The 18318-nt window shown below is 41.9% G+C and overlaps 1 protein-coding gene across 1 annotated transcript in view; it reads right to left on the bottom strand.

Moving 5' to 3' along the window:
• The window catches only part of Dpy (fibrillin-like protein dumpy), a 114809-nt gene that overhangs the window by 72720 nt on the left and 23771 nt on the right, over positions 1-18318 (bottom strand). The window contains exons 3-38 of the mRNA XM_071999735.1: positions 17933-18128; positions 17275-17379; positions 16799-16915; positions 16357-16604; positions 15598-15847; positions 14816-15061; positions 14526-14645; positions 14227-14360; positions 13814-14051; positions 13608-13730; positions 13384-13518; positions 13025-13258; positions 12312-12827; positions 11942-12127; positions 11595-11846; positions 11022-11453; positions 10455-10748; positions 10084-10332; positions 8139-9899; positions 7706-7894; positions 7255-7636; positions 6627-7042; positions 6337-6487; positions 5992-6253; positions 5566-5830; positions 5020-5483; positions 4678-4933; positions 4349-4543; positions 4072-4254; positions 3329-3973; positions 2791-2992; positions 2527-2702; positions 2169-2437; positions 1361-1763; positions 1030-1272; positions 593-730 (exon numbers count right to left, since the gene is read on the bottom strand). Of these exons, the coding sequence (XP_071855836.1) occupies positions 593-730; positions 1030-1272; positions 1361-1763; positions 2169-2437; positions 2527-2702; positions 2791-2992; positions 3329-3973; positions 4072-4254; positions 4349-4543; positions 4678-4933; positions 5020-5483; positions 5566-5830; positions 5992-6253; positions 6337-6487; positions 6627-7042; positions 7255-7636; positions 7706-7894; positions 8139-9899; positions 10084-10332; positions 10455-10748; positions 11022-11453; positions 11595-11846; positions 11942-12127; positions 12312-12827; positions 13025-13258; positions 13384-13518; positions 13608-13730; positions 13814-14051; positions 14227-14360; positions 14526-14645; positions 14816-15061; positions 15598-15847; positions 16357-16604; positions 16799-16915; positions 17275-17379; positions 17933-18128 (10675 nt within the window). The remainder of the gene's footprint in view (positions 1-592; positions 731-1029; positions 1273-1360; positions 1764-2168; positions 2438-2526; positions 2703-2790; positions 2993-3328; positions 3974-4071; positions 4255-4348; positions 4544-4677; positions 4934-5019; positions 5484-5565; positions 5831-5991; positions 6254-6336; positions 6488-6626; positions 7043-7254; positions 7637-7705; positions 7895-8138; positions 9900-10083; positions 10333-10454; positions 10749-11021; positions 11454-11594; positions 11847-11941; positions 12128-12311; positions 12828-13024; positions 13259-13383; positions 13519-13607; positions 13731-13813; positions 14052-14226; positions 14361-14525; positions 14646-14815; positions 15062-15597; positions 15848-16356; positions 16605-16798; positions 16916-17274; positions 17380-17932; positions 18129-18318) is intronic.

Here is an 18318-nt window from a genome sequence, read left to right as displayed (position 1 = left end):
GATATTTGCCGTCTCTCTCTGTCTCTACTTTTTTTTCATCCCGTTATCTTTTTTTTTTTTTTTGTTTCTTTTTTATATTATATTTTCGTTAAAGCATTTTTTTTCCTTGATATAACACGGTTTCCACAAGACAGATTGGATACTGAAATAAACATTCTACATATGAATAGTTATGTGTGAGACATGTGTGAAACGTGTTCCTCCTTTCCTCGGCACATTATGTACAGTATTGCCTAACTGTATAGATATATATGTACAGGTATGTATGTTTCTCGCGCGACCATTTTGTGGGTAAAATCCAGTGTCGTACATCTTTGTATCGTATTTTGTACAATATGTATAGTAATAAGTACGTTATAATAGAATCGTCTAAAAAACTGGTCCAATCACATCTGTCTCTCGATTGTTAAACGATTCACTGGATTAATACATTCTAATGGTATTACTTCAAGTCCTACTAAAGACGATAATACATGGTTATTCTACGGACCATGTTCCTCTGTTTCGTCAGTATTGCTCGCTAGTCACAAAATGCTGTACATGGAAAATTAATCGATCTGCCCGGTTAAACAGTTAGTAGGCCGTCTCTTACCTGTGGTGCACTCGATATCCGGCGATCCACTGGTACCCGGTGGACATCTGCATACGAATATCGCACCGTCTCGTATGCATTCAGCCCCTTTACCGCAACCGTTCGTGCGACAGTCCCCTAAACTCCTGTCTGCGCTACCTGTACTCGTAATAAAAGATTAGGCACGCATGAAAGTTAAGAAAATAAAGAGAAAAGATCGATCGATAATGAAATGTTCTTTTGTTTTTCATTGCAATAGAGTGCGTTAGAAATAATTTTAATGAAAAGAAAAGAATTCTTTTAGAATTTAAGCTTGACGACTAGTACAAGTGACATTCATAATTATTGCAAACGCTAACTTCTCTAAGTTGTAATAAGAAATCATAACTATCGAACAATGACAATTTATAACTAATAATGAAGAATCGTTACTATCCATCTATTATACAAATACTTACACGCCTGCGTCGGATCTCCGGACGGATAATTCGATGGACAGTAGCACTGTGGTTGATTCTTATAAATCCTGCATGCAGCGTTCACTCCGCAACGCATATCCTTGCACAGCTCTCCTCCGTCGCAAATGCAAGCTTGATGAGGATCTCCGTGGCATCCAGGATCGCAAGTACACTCGAATCCATTCAGAGTCTCTCTGCACTTCGCATTCACGCCGCACGGTCTCCTTAAGCACTCGTCTCCACCTAAAACGCATCGTAAAAAATATTATATTTAGAAAAATTAATTCTAAGAAAAAGGAAAAAGAAAAAGTAGAAGAGCAATTTCCATTACCTTTCTTACAGTTGATCTTAGGATTTCCGTAGTGTCCAGGTGGACAAGAGCACTGAGCCTTCCTGTTAACTACTCTGCATTGTGCGTTGAAGCCGCAAACACCATGTTGCAAGCAAGGGTTTGTGCAAACGCCATCCTCGCTGCATCGTTTGTTGGCCTCACAGTCGTCGTCGTGATGACATTCCAATTGGTAACATTCTTGACTGGGTTCTCCCTGGTATCCTTCTGGGCATAAGCATACTGCTCTGTGATTCGAGACACGACACAGTGCGTTGGTCCCACAGGGAGATCCATTAGCTGAGCATGGATCCTCGCACTGACCACTGACGCAGGATAAGGAGGAAGGACAGTCGGAATAAGTGCGGCAACCAATAAGACATAATCCTTGGTCGCAAACGTATCCCTGTAAATCAAGAAATATATTTATAGTTAATAAGAATTAATTCATTTTTGTGCGCACAATTTACTAAAATTGTGTTTAAGGTTTATAAAAGCTACATTAGGAACTTGATGATAGAATTTCTATTAAAGCAATACTTTTCTTTAGAATTCGTTCATTTCTGTGTTGAAGTTTTACGCGAATCAATATTTAGAGTCTAAATTGAGAGGAAAAAACGTCGACTTAATTGATAATTGATTTAGTAATAGAATTTTGATGCAAATGATCTGTTTCTTTGGGATTCATTTATATTCGTGTTCAAGATTTTATGAGATTATGGGCAAAGAGCATCGAATTAATTCGTAAGATATTCAATAAGAGAATACTATAATTAAGAATAGAGGATCTGAAATTTTTTAAAAGCGGTACCTTTGGACAATAGTTGTTAACATCACACTTGATGCGACACTTTTCAGAGTGACAAACTTCCCCGCAAGAACATTGATCCTGACTATAGCAGCTCTTCGTGCAAAAACCAATTTCATCGCACTCGCAAGTGCCATCGCAGGGAATCATAGATTTCGCGCAACTGATCAAAGCGTTTCCATAATAATTAGCTGGGCAACTGCATTGTGCCACGTGATTTACAACGCGGCAACCGGCACATTCTCCGCAAGCCTTGCCACCCTCACAAGGATCTATACAAAAATAAAAGACAACCAAGATTAATAACCAAGATTAAAAGCGTTAGATGAGTATCGTTACGTTTTAATTGCATTCTACTTACTTTTACACTTATTGTTCACGCAGGACTCGTCGTTGGGACAGGTATTATCGCTGCGACATCCGATGTCACACAGCCTATTTTGACAGATCTGATTAGCCACGCAATGATCGTCGCTGTTGCAAATGGCTTTGCAAATTCCTCCGTCGCAACGTTCGTCGCTTAGACAATTAGCGTCGCTGCAAGATAATTTCAAATAACATAGTAAATCAACTTGCAAAAAAAGGCAAGAAACAATCACGTCGCTTAAATGCTTAATCGGCTTACCTTCTGCACGTAGCGTAACAAGATCTTCCGTAACAAATCTGGCCAGTAGCGCATTCATCTTCGTTGCCACAAGGCAGGAACGCCTGTTTGCAACCAATTAGAGGATCACCGACTAATGGTGTCGGACAGGAACAATGTTTCTGATGATTTACGACCGTACACTTGGCGTTCACTCCGCAAACATCAGGAAGAGTGCAAGGATCTATAAGATACAGATGAAACTACGTTTACAGTCTGACTCAATCGTGTTAACGCCGTTTCTATGGTTTTAATTAGTAGAATTTTTCTATAATTATTGATGTTAGAATAATTAATTATTATAGTAAATTCTCTGGCTATGTTCGTAGGTTTATTATGTAACGCAGGTACTTCCTAAAGCTTCCCTTTTATAAATATCTTTAACTTTGCAAGTATTTTATTTAATATCGTGAACTTCAAAACTCTTTCTTTTACGTACGATTTCAATATTTTAATATTTATATACATAGTATGGATACGACTGGGGAAAAAAATAAGCTCCACTATCGAAGCTTCTTACCTTGACACTGGTTGTTTAAACAAGCGAAATTCTCCTGGCACTCCACGTCAGCGCGACATCCAATGACACAAACCAATCCCTCGCAAATCTCTCCGCTTCTACAATCTTCGTCTCTTCTGCACAACGATTTACAGATTCCCGAAGGGTCACAACGTTCGTTACTCAAACAATTTAAGTCTGTAGAACAGACAGGAGTGCACAGTCCTCCAATGCAAGCTGTTCCTGTCGCACAGTCCCTGTTCGTTTGACAAACGGGTCCAGGCGATCTTAAACAAGCCACTTTTGCAGTTGGATTCGGCATGAAGCCTGCTGGACACGAACAGGTGGCCCGTTGATTAAATACTGTGCATTTAGCATTTGGCCCACAAGGAGTGGCTTCGCAAGGATTGATACATTTGTTCGTGATGCAAGCTTCGTTCGCGTTGCAATCCTCGTCCGCGCGACAACCAAACGCACACATGTTGTGTAGACAGATGTGACCCAAGAAACAGTCGTTGTCGAGTCTGCAGGTGAGAAGGCAATTTCCTTGGACGCATTTTTCGTTGAAGGCGCACTCGTTGTCGCTAGTGCAGATTGGAAGACACACGTTGTCGCGACAAGTGTTGCCATTGTTACAGTCGTTCGTGTCTCTGCAGGACACGGGTACTGGAAAGGGTGAATATTATAAGATTGTATCACTCACAACGTTTTCCCTCCGAAGATCCTTGTTTTAAAATATCTTCAGAACAAAATTTCTCACTTACATCTGACACATTCCACTTCAGAGTTACCGGTGAACCCAGGTGGACAGCTGCATTGTTTAATGTGACTCCTCACGTTGCATTCCGCGTTTATTCCGCACGCGGCCTTCACGTTGCAAGGATCCAAGCATTGTCCATTGAGACACACATCCGACAGGTTGCATTCTTCGTCCGATTGGCAGGACGCTGCAAGAATTCCAGATCACGTTGCACTTAATCCATCGTATAGCATAGAATAAAGAAGCGAACGAACTGCTCTGGCTCGTTAGACGATACTCACGTCTACAGATCCCCTCGTAACAGTAGGTATTAGGCGAACAGTCCACGGCTGACGTGCAAACAACCGGTTTAGGTCGACAGCCTATACTTAGATTGTTCGGATCACCCTCGTAATCGGACCGGCACTGACAGGCTCCTGCGTGATTAGAGGCCACACAGTCTGCGTTTGGTCCACACTGTGTACGTGAACAGACATCTGCAACATCGGACAAAAAGTTAGAATTACCGGCTAATCATTGATTTTTAAATTGATTTTTAATCTCTATCTTTGATATTAGGAGATAATTATCAAGAAAGATCCTTTTCAATGTTTAAGATTCATAAACCTACCGAAACATTTGGGTACGTTGTTGACGTTTATACATTTTGCAGTCAGTGGGCAATCTCCGTCCTGCAGACATTCTACCGGTGGTTGACAACCGCTATTATAAGCATCTCCAACCATTCCCTGTTGACAGTGACACCTATAAGACCCTCTGGAATTTTCACACACAGCACCAGGTGCGCAAGGTTGATTCGAACAATAATCGATCAATTGACATCCATGAGTTGGTTCTCCAGTGTAACCCGGTTGACACGTACAAATCTGAAAAACGATAAACAACATGTAGAACACAATTGTCTCTTGTAAAATTTCGAACGTGACGCATGATCGAGTGATTAATTAATTACTTGAACGTGTTTCTCCGCTGTGCAAATAGCATTGACGCCGCAAGGATTGTGAGCTAAACAAGCGATCCTGCACTTGTGCGCGTCACAAATCTTCTCTCCGCTGCAGTCGTCGTTGATCTCACATTCGATAGATTGGCATCCAATCTTGTCGTCTTTCGAATTTCCAAAGAATCCAGGCTTGCAGGAGCAAACTGCAACGTGATTATCCGCTTTGCACTCGGCGTTGCGTCCACAGAGGAGCAGATCGCAAGCTTTCTGACATTCTGCTTGTCCAATGTTGTTCTTGATGCATCTTTCGTCGTAAGAACAGTCATCGTCGGATATGCAACGTAATTCTTGCACGCAGATGTTGTTGTGACAGTATTGGTACTCGGGGCAACTGGAGTTGCTCTTGCAGGTGGGCTGACAGAGACCATTGATGCAAAGCTGATCGCCGATACAATCCCTCGTGCTTCCACAAAGGGCTGTAAGAATATGAAATTTAGAGAATTTTCAAGAATTCGATACGTTAGATTAAATCTTCTTAGAATATGTTCTTTCATTTACCAGTGCATATTCCTCCATTGCAAGCTGAACCAGTAGCACATTGGGAGTCCGATTTACAATATTGAACAGGTGTACAACCTAAATTAGGATCGCCAGTACCGCCAGGTTGACACGTGCACACTGCACTGTGATTTAAAGAAGAACAATCTGCTCCTTGTCCACATACGTTTGAAAGAGAACAAGGATCGACGCACTTGTGGTTGAAACACGCGTCGGAAGGACTGCAGTCGCTGTGATAGTTGCATTCTAAGTGAATACATTCCGTCTAAAATTCAGAAACAGCAACAAACGAACACAATTAACAAAGGAAATTTTCTTCGAACGAGTGATCAATGAAAGAACAACTACGTGTTCCAATAATTTAAGCGAACTAACAAAAGTCAACTCTAAATCAAATTATTTTTTCTATTCGTAACTTATACTTACTGTCGGATTGCCAGTGGTCTGATCAGGACATCTGCAAAGTGGAACGTGATCATGAACGAAACATTCGGCATTTCTTCCGCACGAATGACCATCCGGTGATACGTCGCAAGGATTGGTGCATCTATTATCAATGCAAGCAGCAGTATTTGGACAATCGAGGTCCGTGAAGCAGTCTCCCGGTTGTTTGCAACCAGATTTGAAAGGATCTCCGACCAAACCATGAGGACAGATGCAAGCGTAAGAGCCTTCCGTGTTTTGACAACTATAAAAAATATTGTAATATTTTTATCGCAAACTCGATTGAAATCTGAAACAAAGAATATTTAAAATGGTGAGGTGACTTACACCGCGGAGGAGTGACAAGGATTCTTCAAACATTCGTCAATGTCTACGCAAATGTCACCCGCTAGCTCGAAACCTGGATAACATTTGCATATTCCAGAATGATCGGACGCTATGCAGTTGCCGTATCCACAGTCCACTTGATTACAAGGACCTGAATAAATGAATTGTCGATAAGTATGAGAGAGAAACTATCACTTTATGTTTGATGTATGGGAAAAGAACTGCGATTACCAAACAACTCAATGATTGACATACTCCATTTGTAAAATTACTCGTATGTCGCTACTTACTGCTGCATTTGTTAGTATCCTGATTGCAGTATTTGTCTATAGAGCAATCGTTGTTAGAAAGACATTCCACTTTGAAGCACCCTGAAGAGTCCCCAATGTAACCAGGCTGACATTGACAGGCAGCCGTGTGATCCAAAACGGAGCAAATAGTGTTGAGACCGCAGTCAACCAGAGAGCAAGGATCGGTGCAATTATGTTGGACGCAAGCCTGTGAATCGGCACAATCTGCGTGTACGGTGCACTGGTGAGGAATTACACAACCTGTTCCCACAGGATCACCAGCTGTGCCTTGTGGACATACGCAGCGATAAGATCCATGAAGATTGACGCACTCTGCGCTCGAGTGACACGGTTGATCGTCACACTCGTTGATGTCCAGGCAGTGTTCTGGTCCAGCAATGAATCCGTGGCTGCATCTAGGAAAGAAAATTTATAATTGTTGACAGGAATTTTACGAAATGGTTAAGAATAATCATAAATAAGAATGATAGAAAGTATTTCAGAACAAGTATAAACGATTATGTACGTGTTAAACGATTTGAGTTCATAAAAATATTATACAAATTGATCCAATTTTGCACTACTGCCATTATCTTCCCAAAATAGCCATATTACATTCGATACTTACTTGCATTTGTTGTTGATGCACACCTCGTTATCGTTGCAACCAACGTCAGAGGTGCAACCTACTTCGCAAACTCCATCGATGCACAATTCACCTGGCAAACAATTACTGTCGCCGTAGCACACTTTCATGCATATTCCGTTCTTGCAACGTTCTCCTTCGGCACAGTTGTCCTGTTCGCTGCATTGACATTGACAGAATCCAGAGACACACAGATGTTGACTGGGGCAGTCTTGAGGACCTTCGCAAATATTCGGCACTCTAACGCAACCTTGCTGGGGTGTGGGATTTCCGTGGAATCCAAGGGGACAGGTGCAGGTGGTAGCGTGATTTGTGCAGCTGCAGATCGCGTTTGGACCGCAAACGTCCTTTCTCTTGCATGGATCTGAACAAAATATTGGAAAATGATTCGTTATTGATTGGTTCGTTATATTAATTTCTCACGTTTCGATACCTTGACACTTGTTGTCGATACAGGATTCCGTCGAAGGACAGTTCTTATTGCTTCGACATCCCAGAATGCACATTCCGTTAACGCAAGCCTGATCAGTCTGGCACTGTGTATGAGTAACACAAGGTACCATACACTTGCTATCCACACACTTTTCACCAGCAGAGCAGTCGGTAATCGCTCGACAAACAGCTACAACAACCAACATCTTTCTTAATAAAACCAATCACATTTTACACAGTAAATTCGTATTTAATACTAGAACTACCAGAAAACTTGTAAAAATTACGAATTTCTTATCTTTTCCAGCAATTTTTTCCTTGCTGATCTAAATTCTAATTTCCATTGAAAAAGGGTTCATATTGCCGAACAGTAGTACACGCGATGCTACAAATCGATAATTTTGGCATTAATTGATCGAAAAGACAAATCTTACCTATACACTGTCCTTCAAGGCAGATGCTCTCCACGCAATCAGCGTCGACGTTGCAATAATTCGTGGCGCGGACGCAACCATCCTGCGGGCCCTTCGAAGATGGAATGAACTTATGAATACACTTGCAAGTGGGTTGACCATTGATAATATCGCAAATAGAATTCAGTCCACAGGCGTTTTCACAAGGATTGGCGCATCGATGATTGTGACAAATGGAATGCACAGGACAATCCTTGACACTGGCGCAATATCCTTCCGGTTGACAACCTTTCACGTAAGGATCCCCGACAAAATTCGGTGGACACTGACAAACAGGATTGCTGGATGGTCCAGGTACACAGAGAGCTGTTTCATGGCAAGGATTCGGATGACAAGCTTCAAGAGGAACGCACTCGACGTCAGGAACAGGATTAGGCTTCAGCCCTGGAGGACACTGACAAATTGCCCTATGATCATCCGCGATGCAAACAGCGTTCACACCGCAAGCATTTTCATCACAAGCATCGTAACAAGTGTGCGTCAATCTATTGCAAAGCTGAGTGGGTGGACAGTCGATGTTATACACGCATGGAACAGCTCGACATCCTTTTACAACGTCGTTGGGATCACCAGCGTAGAGGCCAGGTGGACATTCACAATTAGCTACGTGATTATGCACCACACACAAAGCATTTGGACCGCACGAAACGAAATTGCAGACTGGTTGACAGGTCAGAAGACCTTCTTTGGTGCTCCTACAGGTTTGATCTTCTGGACACTCGCTGTCGGTGGAACACTGGTCTTTCCTAGGTGTTTGACATCCTTGACGATCGTTTGGATTGCCGATAAAACCGGGCAAACACTCACAGCGACCTCGATGTCTCTCCGCCATGCACTGGGAGTTAATCGCACAGGTGAAACTTTTACAAACAGAGACACACTTTAATACACCAAGAGCATCTGGCCTACAAGCTTCTGTGGTGTGACAATCGTCATCGGAGATACAATCAGGGACAGATGGCTTTTCGCAGGAGGATAGTATCGGATTCCATTCGTAGCCATCTTGACACTTGCAGGTAGCATGACCAGGGATTATATCAGGCTCGCACTTCTGGTGAGCACCACAGACTACTTTGCTACATGGATTTACACATTCGCGGACACCACCGTCCAGAAGAATACAGAAAGAACCTTCAGTACAATCTGAATCGTGTTCACATTTTGGTGTTATCACTGATTTAAATGGTTTACAGCCTTCTACGAGATTGCTAGGATTTCCCTTGTATCCATCGACGCAGAGACACGAAGACGCGTGATTCTGGGTGATACACAATGCGTTTGGACCACACTGTAACTTGCTGCACGCGTCTACGCATTTTCTAACACCTTTCCCAACTTGGAAGCAGATCTGTTGAGGTTCACAATCGAGATCGTTGGAGCAGTGACCGTGAAGATAACAACCTTTGATCAGGTCGTTAGGGTCGCCACTGTAACCAGGTGGACACACGCAAGCTCCATCCTGGCAGACTGATCTGGGTCCGCATTTTACGTCGCTGCAGCGATTTATGCATTTGCCAGACACGCAGCTGTAGTCGAATGGACAAGGTACCGAGTCACTGCAGGTGCATGTTGATGGATCGGTGCAAGGACCGACCTGGACCTGTTGGCAACCGATGAAGGGATTGCCGAAGTAACTTTCTTTACAGCGACAGTCGTAGCTGCCGATAGTGTTGATGCATACTGCGTTGCTTCCGCAAGCGTTTCCATTACACTCGTTGATATCTGAAGCAATTAATAAAATTTCCCTCCATTATCGTATTATCTTCGAATTTTCTTTAAAAGCTTTTACAAATGGGTATAAACGATTTAAAAGTGGATTGATATTTTTTTTAGTTACTATAAAATTCTTGAACTTTCTGTCAAAATTTAAGGAAAGGCAGTGTGACTTTGCTTCAATAATACGTACCATGACACTGAATATACGGATTTCCAGCGTATCCAGGAGGACACAGGCATTCAACAGCATTCGGACCAGCATTACAATGTGCGTCCTTGCCACACAGAGCAGTGGAGCAATCAGATTTTTGTTGCACACCACAACCATGATACGGATTTCCACTGGTACCAGGATTGCACACACACTTCGATTCTTGCAACGTGTATTCACAGTGAGCGTTAGAGCCACAAGCAGGATCACAGACAGCTGGATTAATCGCTATCAAATTACGAAAAATATATCCATCAAATTGAGAAACTTAGCAAAAATTGGGATTAATCGATATGTTCTCTGATGAGAGGCTCGATCAATCTTTGATCGTCATTTCGTGTAACACTTACGTGGCATACAGAGGAGATCCGGATTTCCAATGAAATAAGGATTGCACACACATTTATTCGTCGCTGGGTCACAAGATGCACCAACTCCGCAGACTATGCCTTCGCATCGACGTTTACACCTTCCACTTATGCACACGCTTGGTTCTGCGCAGGGAACTTCTGGAGAACAAACGTCCGGTTGACACTGACCACCAGGGAACGGATTCCCCATGAAACCTTCGATACATTTGCACGTTGGTCCACTATAACTCACGATACACTGTGCTCCAGAGCCACACACGAAACCATCGCACTCTGTAAAACCATTTATTACAATTCTTTTTTTCGTATATTAAAACAGTCATGTAAAATATCGCGATTATTTAACGTTAATTATATATACTAACTACTAATGAAAGCGTCAAAATATTTAGCGCAGTAATTGGAGGTTCACTCAACCATCTCGTTCCAATAAATCAGAAACATCGTGCTTTAAGACAAATTACGGATAGTAAGCAACACGATTGTATGAGAAATCGCTTAAAGAACATAGCGCGCTAAAAGATTACATAAAGATATAATACTCACGTGAAACACACTCGTTGTTCTTGCCTTCCACAAATCCAATTACACATCGACACCAGGCAGCGTGTTTATCAGGCTCGCAGTATGCGTTTGGCCCACAAGGTATATTGTCACAAGGGTTCACGCATCTTCCATTGACACAAGCGAAGATATTGTCGCAATCGTCGTTAGAAGAACATTCGTTCTTAGTCACAGCGACTCTAGTACAACCACCGCCGTAAGGATCGCCCACTGTTCCCTTTGGACACTCGCAAATGTGATCGCCCTTGGTGTTAATACAGTAGGCACCGTGACCACAGGGATTATTAGCACACTCGTTCACGTCCACACAACCGTGTTGAGGATCACCTTCGTAACCAGCCTCGCACATACACCTCGGTGGATCGCTCGGTGTACACTTTGCGTTTATACCGCATGGGAACCGGTCACAAGGATCTGGAAATTAAAAGGAGAACATGTCTAGATAGAGATGTATTTAAGAAATATATGAAAAGCGTATGAACAACGATTTAAAATGATTCTCGCGAATTTCTCGAATGAGATATTGAGCATAGTGTTTTATACGGAGACGCTTACTCTTGCAAAGATTTCCATCGAGAGGATCCGTGTAAAATGGCGGTGGACAAACACATTCACCAGGCTGCACGCATTTCTCGTTGGCTTTACACTCGTTGTCGCTTGTGCATCTTTTCTGAGCCGGAGAACACAGACCGTTGTATGGGTCTCCGCCATAACCGTGTGGACAAACGCACTGATGAGATCCTGGCAGGTTTACGCACTCTGCTCCGTAGCCACATACTTGGTGTCCAACGATACACTCGTTTATATCTGTAAGTGAATGTTATTGCATCGTTCGTTTCGGTTATGTTGATAATGTAAATGAAGTTGATTGATCGAAAAAGAATGAAGATTTTGATATAAACCTTCGCAAGAACCGTCAGCCTTGGTAGTGTAACCCTTGGGACAAGCGCAGTAGCTGACTCCTCCAGCAATGGTGATGCATTCTGCACCACTGGGACATTTTTCTCCCTTGGAACATCCGGCCAACATACATTTCCCATTGACGATCTTATACGGAGGCTGGCATTGACACTCGATACTGTTGCATTCTGTAATTATTGTCAAATGGTTTCATATGGATTTCATATTCTTCTAACGCAGGATTGAATTATTTCGAATCGTGACAATTTGAAATACATCTGCGATCTGTAGTGTATTTAAATACACATTGTAAGCTGATCTTCTTTCTAGCGTTAATAAATCTTCCAAATGTTAAAAACAAAAGTTCGTTACCTTCGCAAAGGGAGAACGGATTTCCATTAAATCCAGACGGACACTGGCACTCGTAGCTCCCAGGTAAATTCTTACAAATGGCGTTAACACCGCAGGCAGGTTTATCTCTGAGTTCCATACATTCGTTAATGTCTCTACATTTACCAGATTCGTGATCCCTAGTATATCCTCTCTGACAAATACAAACGCTGCTCCCCACGAATTCATCCTTGATGCACTGTTCTCCAGCTGGACACGGAGTACTTGGTCCGCATACATGCGGAGCTTTCGATTCTTGACAACCACCGCTGTAAGGATCACCCGTGGTGCCACTGGGACATTGACAGGAAAAGGATCCTGGCTCGTTATTACAGATCGCTCCTTGAGGACACGGATTAATGGCGCATTCGTCAATGTCTCTGCAACCGCCCTTCACTCCTGGCTTTCCTGTGTAACCACTGCGACACAAACACGTGGCCACGTCGTTTGACAGCATACAGTGGGCGTTTGGTCCGCAGGATAAGTCTTCGCACGGATCTGATTTTATAAAAACAGTTGTTCGAAAAATATTAGAAATCTTTGTGAAAAGTGTAGGAAAAGATTCCGTAAAATAAGATAGCGTAAAATATCCTATACAGTTTCCTGATGTCAGGTCTGTTTTGATAACTAGAATATTAGTTTTGAACTTAAATTGTTGTTTATGATTCGATGTTTCGACTAGAAAATGCACTCACGTCGACAGTCGTTTCCAACGTTGGGTTCCGGGCACAGACAACGTTTCTGTGGATCACAAATGGCGTTTCCGGGGCAATCACCATCGACTTCGCAGGTAACTATGCCCACACACTTGATGTAAGGATCGGGATCGGGAATGGTCCCTTCTGGACAGGTGCAGGAATAAGAACCCTCGGTGTTGGTGCATGTAGCCCCGTGGCCACAAGCATCTGGTCTGCCACATTCGTCTACGTCTATTTTAAATCGAAAATAAAACATCAGTGCTAATATAGACATCTTAATAATATAGGATAATGACATAGATATAGTAAATTTTTATTGTCTCGAATTTTCGAAAGTATCCAATTTTATAGTATACCCATGCATTGTTTGAAGGCATTTCCAGAAAATCCAGGTTTGCATTGGCAACTAAATCCACCCAGAGTATTGGTACAGATGGCATTTTTACCGCAACGTCCCGAAGGACCATTTATCGCGTCACATTCGTTTATATCTAATTTAAAGAGAATTCAAATATTATTGATTATCCATCAAAATGCTAAAATATTAATCATTTTTTTAACAACATTTCAAAACACTTACCAACGCATCCAGCTGCAATGTCATTCGGATTAAAAGTCCAGCCATCCTCGCAGATACAATAAGCTTCGTGGCCATCTGCCTTGCAGTACGCATGATCTCCACAAGTTACTTCGTCACACGGTGCTATAAAACGTAAAATCATATTTATAGATGTTTCTCTGTAATTAACATTATTCTTTCATCACGATTATTCGAAATTTATTTACCTTTACAAGGTATATGTGGCGGAGTTCCAACGAAGCCAGATTCGCATTCGCAGTGATAACTGCCCCTAGTGTTGCTGCAAATCGATGCAGGTCCACAAGGGTTCGAAAGACATTCGTCAACGTCCACGCATTCGGCTCCAATAGCCTTGAACCCGTCCTTGCAGAAGCACTGACCTTCGATACACTCGGCGTTGTTCACGCAGTCGAAGTTTGATTTGCAAAGCGTTGTCACGTCGGTCTGAACATTTTGTAATTTCACAATGGATGAATAGTAGTTAAACATAATAAAGATCATGCGATTCCATGAAATTTTAGTGGGAAAAAAATGGTTAAAAATAATGAACATTTTCCAATCTCAGAAAAATTTGCTAAGAAAAAAACATAATAAAGTAGCAAAAAATTAACGTAATTACCTGTTCACAAGCGATTGTCGGATTGGGATTGGCACTATATCCCGGTGGACAGACGCAATTGTAACCAGGATCCGTGTTCTTGCAAATCGCATACCTTCCACAAGGGTTCTCTAATGCTGTGCATTCGTCGATATCTGAGAAACAGAGAAACAATCTCGAAGTTCAACGGATAGAAGAGAAGAATTAACGCTGAAGAAAATAAAACAATATCTTGTTGCGTTGTACCGTTTTAAGATCTCAAATTTAACAAGCAATTAGTGTAATTAATTCATGGAAAAACTATAATCTCAGTTGCTAACCGCTGCATCCCTTAAACGGATCCCCAGTGTAGTCCGCCTTGCAACTGCATACGAAACTGCCGATCGTGTCGCTGCATTCAGCGTTTTCGCCGCAAGGATTTCTCTCGCATTCGTTCACGTCTGTTAATCAACACGGTTAATCAGGCGCTGAGCATTAATTTTATCATTTTGTTACTGTGGGATTGGGCGATTAAAAATTATATCTGGGGATTGCTAATGACAGAATGAGACTAAAATGTTACTTTTCTCCTTTTTAATATTGTAATAAAATGAGTTAGGTGATGACTGACTTTCGCACAATGTTAGTCCTTGACCGATGAAGCCTTGGGGGCAGATGCACTTATACGATCCTGGTACGTTGATGCATCTTGCGTTCTCCGCGCATGCATCCAACCGGCTGCACTCGTTCACATCGATGCAACCATGCGTTTCATCCATTTGATAGCCTGTCTGACATCTGCACTCGAAACTACCCTCTGTGTTCACGCACTCAGCATCCGAGCCGCACGGTGTACCCTCCTCGCATTCGTTTATATCTATTAGCGATGGTTAGTCAATATTTATTTACTACGTGTTTCAATTAATCTATTTATGATTTATTAATCGTGTTATCTAATAAATCTATGTTAAGATTCTTCTTTTGTTAATATTATAAAAAATAACTCTATTAACGAGGTTCGTACGTCTCCGCGGATCAACGAATATGCGAGTATATAATATTTTACAATTTATCTTTGTCTTTCTCGCTTGCCGTTATAAAATTCTGTAGGGTCGTTTGGTGAGTAAAATTTAAACATTAGGTAAACGTTCAATTTCTCGTATAAAAATAAAAAGATATCTCGAATAATTAGGAAGCTCGGATTATTATTTCAATTAATATATTTAATTAATATATTTAATATCGATCTTCTTCGTTGCTTTCGGAACTTACCATTATCAGGATTTATAAGCTAATCTATGTAATCTACAAACTAATACGTACGTAGTAATATTGAAGTATTCGATAGAAATTCAGTTGGGCTCGTAAGTTAGTAAGAAAATGTTTCGGATAATTAGAAATCGAGTTACCCACCGTGACAGCCTACCCAAGGATCGCCGCTCATTCCTTCCGGGCAAGAGCAGCGGAAACTGCCATGCACGTTTGTGCACTCAGCTGAACGACCGCAAGGACTGCGCAGACATTCGTCGACGTCCACGCATTCTTCTTCAGGATCGCCGTTATATCCCTCGGGACATTCGCATTTGTGGGCGCCCGGAAGATTGACGCACAAGGCACCCCTTCCGCAAGCACCCGCGTAATCGCATTCGTTGATATCGATACACTGCACAAAATTAACATTCTCTTGCACCATACGCGAACACCCAATGATTTTATCTTTATTTCCTCCAAAAAGCTTTCCGTATACATATACAGTGTAAGAGTTAAAAGAAAGTATACACCTTACACAGTGAAGCTCGTACAATATCATTTTACCTACAGGCTTGTCCATATTTTTTATTATTAATTCGTATTCCTATATATTTTCTATATATCGATATTCGTCGAAGTATCACGATACCTTCCGACCACTACGGAACGTAGATATTCCTAATCTATCCATACCTTGTTCCACAGTAAATGTTCGATGCTGTTCGTTTCGTTTATCGTTTATTTTTCCTATTGTATCTGTTTAACGATGCTCCCAATGGCATACGCTCGTATGACATTTCTTTCTGATCTTTCTCTTTCTTTTTTTTTTTTTTTTTTTTTTTTCTTATCCCATAGAATATACTGACAACGTATAGGCGGAAAGAATTGGAACACCCTGTGTATACATATATAAATACTTACAGTTTCGTAGGGGTCTCCCGTGAACCCAGGTTGACAGGCACAAGTATAGTTCCCCGGAATATTGTTGCAGACAGTATTATCACCACACGCTCCAGCTATCGCGCACTCGTTCACATCCTCGCAATGCACCTCGCCGTCGCCGATGTAGCCAGGTTTGCATTTGCATAGGAAATGCGACGGGAGATTGCAACATTCGGCGTTCTCCACGCATCTCGCAGCAAGTACCGGGTTATCACACTCGTTGATATCTGTAGACACGCGTCCAAACAAAAATAAAACGATCTCGTATAATGTAAGAAATCAATGGAGCAGAATGATAGAATGAGAGAAAGAATGATCAGACACGCGTCCAAACAGAAATAAAACGATCTCGTATAATGTAAGAAATCAATGAAGCAGAATGATAGAATGAGAGAAAGAATGATCAGACACGCGTACGTACCTTTGCAATGGAAACCATCGCCTTGATAGCCAGGGAAACAGGAACATTGGAAACTACCAAGAGTATTCGTGCAATGCGCGAATATATCACAGGGACGGTATTTGCACTCGTTATCGTCTGCAACATGTGTTTACATTTGCATAAAATATGACCAATACGTATCGAGAAACTTAGTAAAGGTGCTAAACTATCGAAAGTAGATACTTCGGTCTTTTTCTCATTTATTCAAATCGACTGATTTATTTACTTTTCAAATACTCGGTAGCTTTCAAATTCAATTCCAATTTCAAAATATTTCCAATTAATGAACTGTTCTTCGAGAGCTATTCTATTTTTTAATTTCTAATTTTCCAACGTACTTTAATACAGAATAACGTTTCTAAAATCTGACCAAACGATTTGAGCCTTCTGAGAAGTTAGAGGAATTACTTGATTAGATTATTTACGAGTGAAAGATTAGTTTCAAGAGTTTTTACCTGGCACCTGACAATTGCAACCACCAAAACCGTCGTTGCAATGGCACACGGAGTCCAAGCAGACGCCATTCAGACACCTGGTGCCGTCCTCCTTGGTACAATCGTCTATCTCAAACAGAAAGGTGTAAATCAATTACCGATTTATCGTGGGTATACAATCCCTTAGTCATCCTATGAGAAAACAGCATCGGATAAAAATCATGTCGATTACGATGAGTAATTCGTTTCCCTTACGTAACGCGTTCATCATCCATCCGTTCGTGATCGTCGAGGCAAAACGCCTGCGTTTAACGTGCGTGCAAACGCCAGCGGAATAACAATAATAAAAATGAACGTCGCCGATTAATCGACGGCGGAAGACAGGCTCGATGAAGGAGAAACGTGATGACAAGTTCGCGACTCCTCGTAATTGCTATGACGAGGCGGCGTTACGCGCGAGGCGTAAGTATGTTTGCGGTTTCACGCGAGGATCGCTTTGCTAGCGTAATCGGTGCCGAGAACAACAGAATGACGTAAAGGAACAGCGAAGATTGTAACGGTAGCGCGATCGCGTCGTGGAACAGGTAAAGCCTTTCTTTTCCTGTTAAGATCTGGTCAGACAACTATTTTTCCGCGTTGTTTTCCTTGGATGTAGAAAAGATACTTTACAACACGTTACCTGAGCATTTCAATCTCTCGCGTTGCTCGTCCGTCCCTTGGTAACAATCGACGTTGTTGTCGCACAGTTTGGAGAGTTCCAGTAGCTGTAGGATGTCCGTCGACTCGTTTACTTGACAGCCGAAGTAGCCGTCTTCGAGGTTCAGGAAGAACACTTCTCTCCTTAGTCCGTGGCCGAGTCCTCTAAGAGATTCGGCCTAGAAGATGTTACAGATGCTGTTTAAAATATTGCCTTGCGTACGGTCGAACATTTGAAATCACTTTTCTAGTTGCATCTATGAATTTTACGCGTATTTTACGCTTCAAAAATCTTAATCTACACACTTTCTTTCATGCGCCGCCGCTGATACACACAATCGCGCAAAAACAATGTAGAACGTGTTAAAC

Source organism: Bombus fervidus, chromosome 3, assembly GCF_041682495.2.
Source record: "Bombus fervidus isolate BK054 chromosome 3, iyBomFerv1, whole genome shotgun sequence".
Lineage (NCBI taxonomy): Eukaryota > Metazoa > Arthropoda > Insecta > Hymenoptera > Apidae > Bombus > Bombus fervidus.
This window is presented reverse-complemented; position numbering and strand designations above follow the sequence as displayed.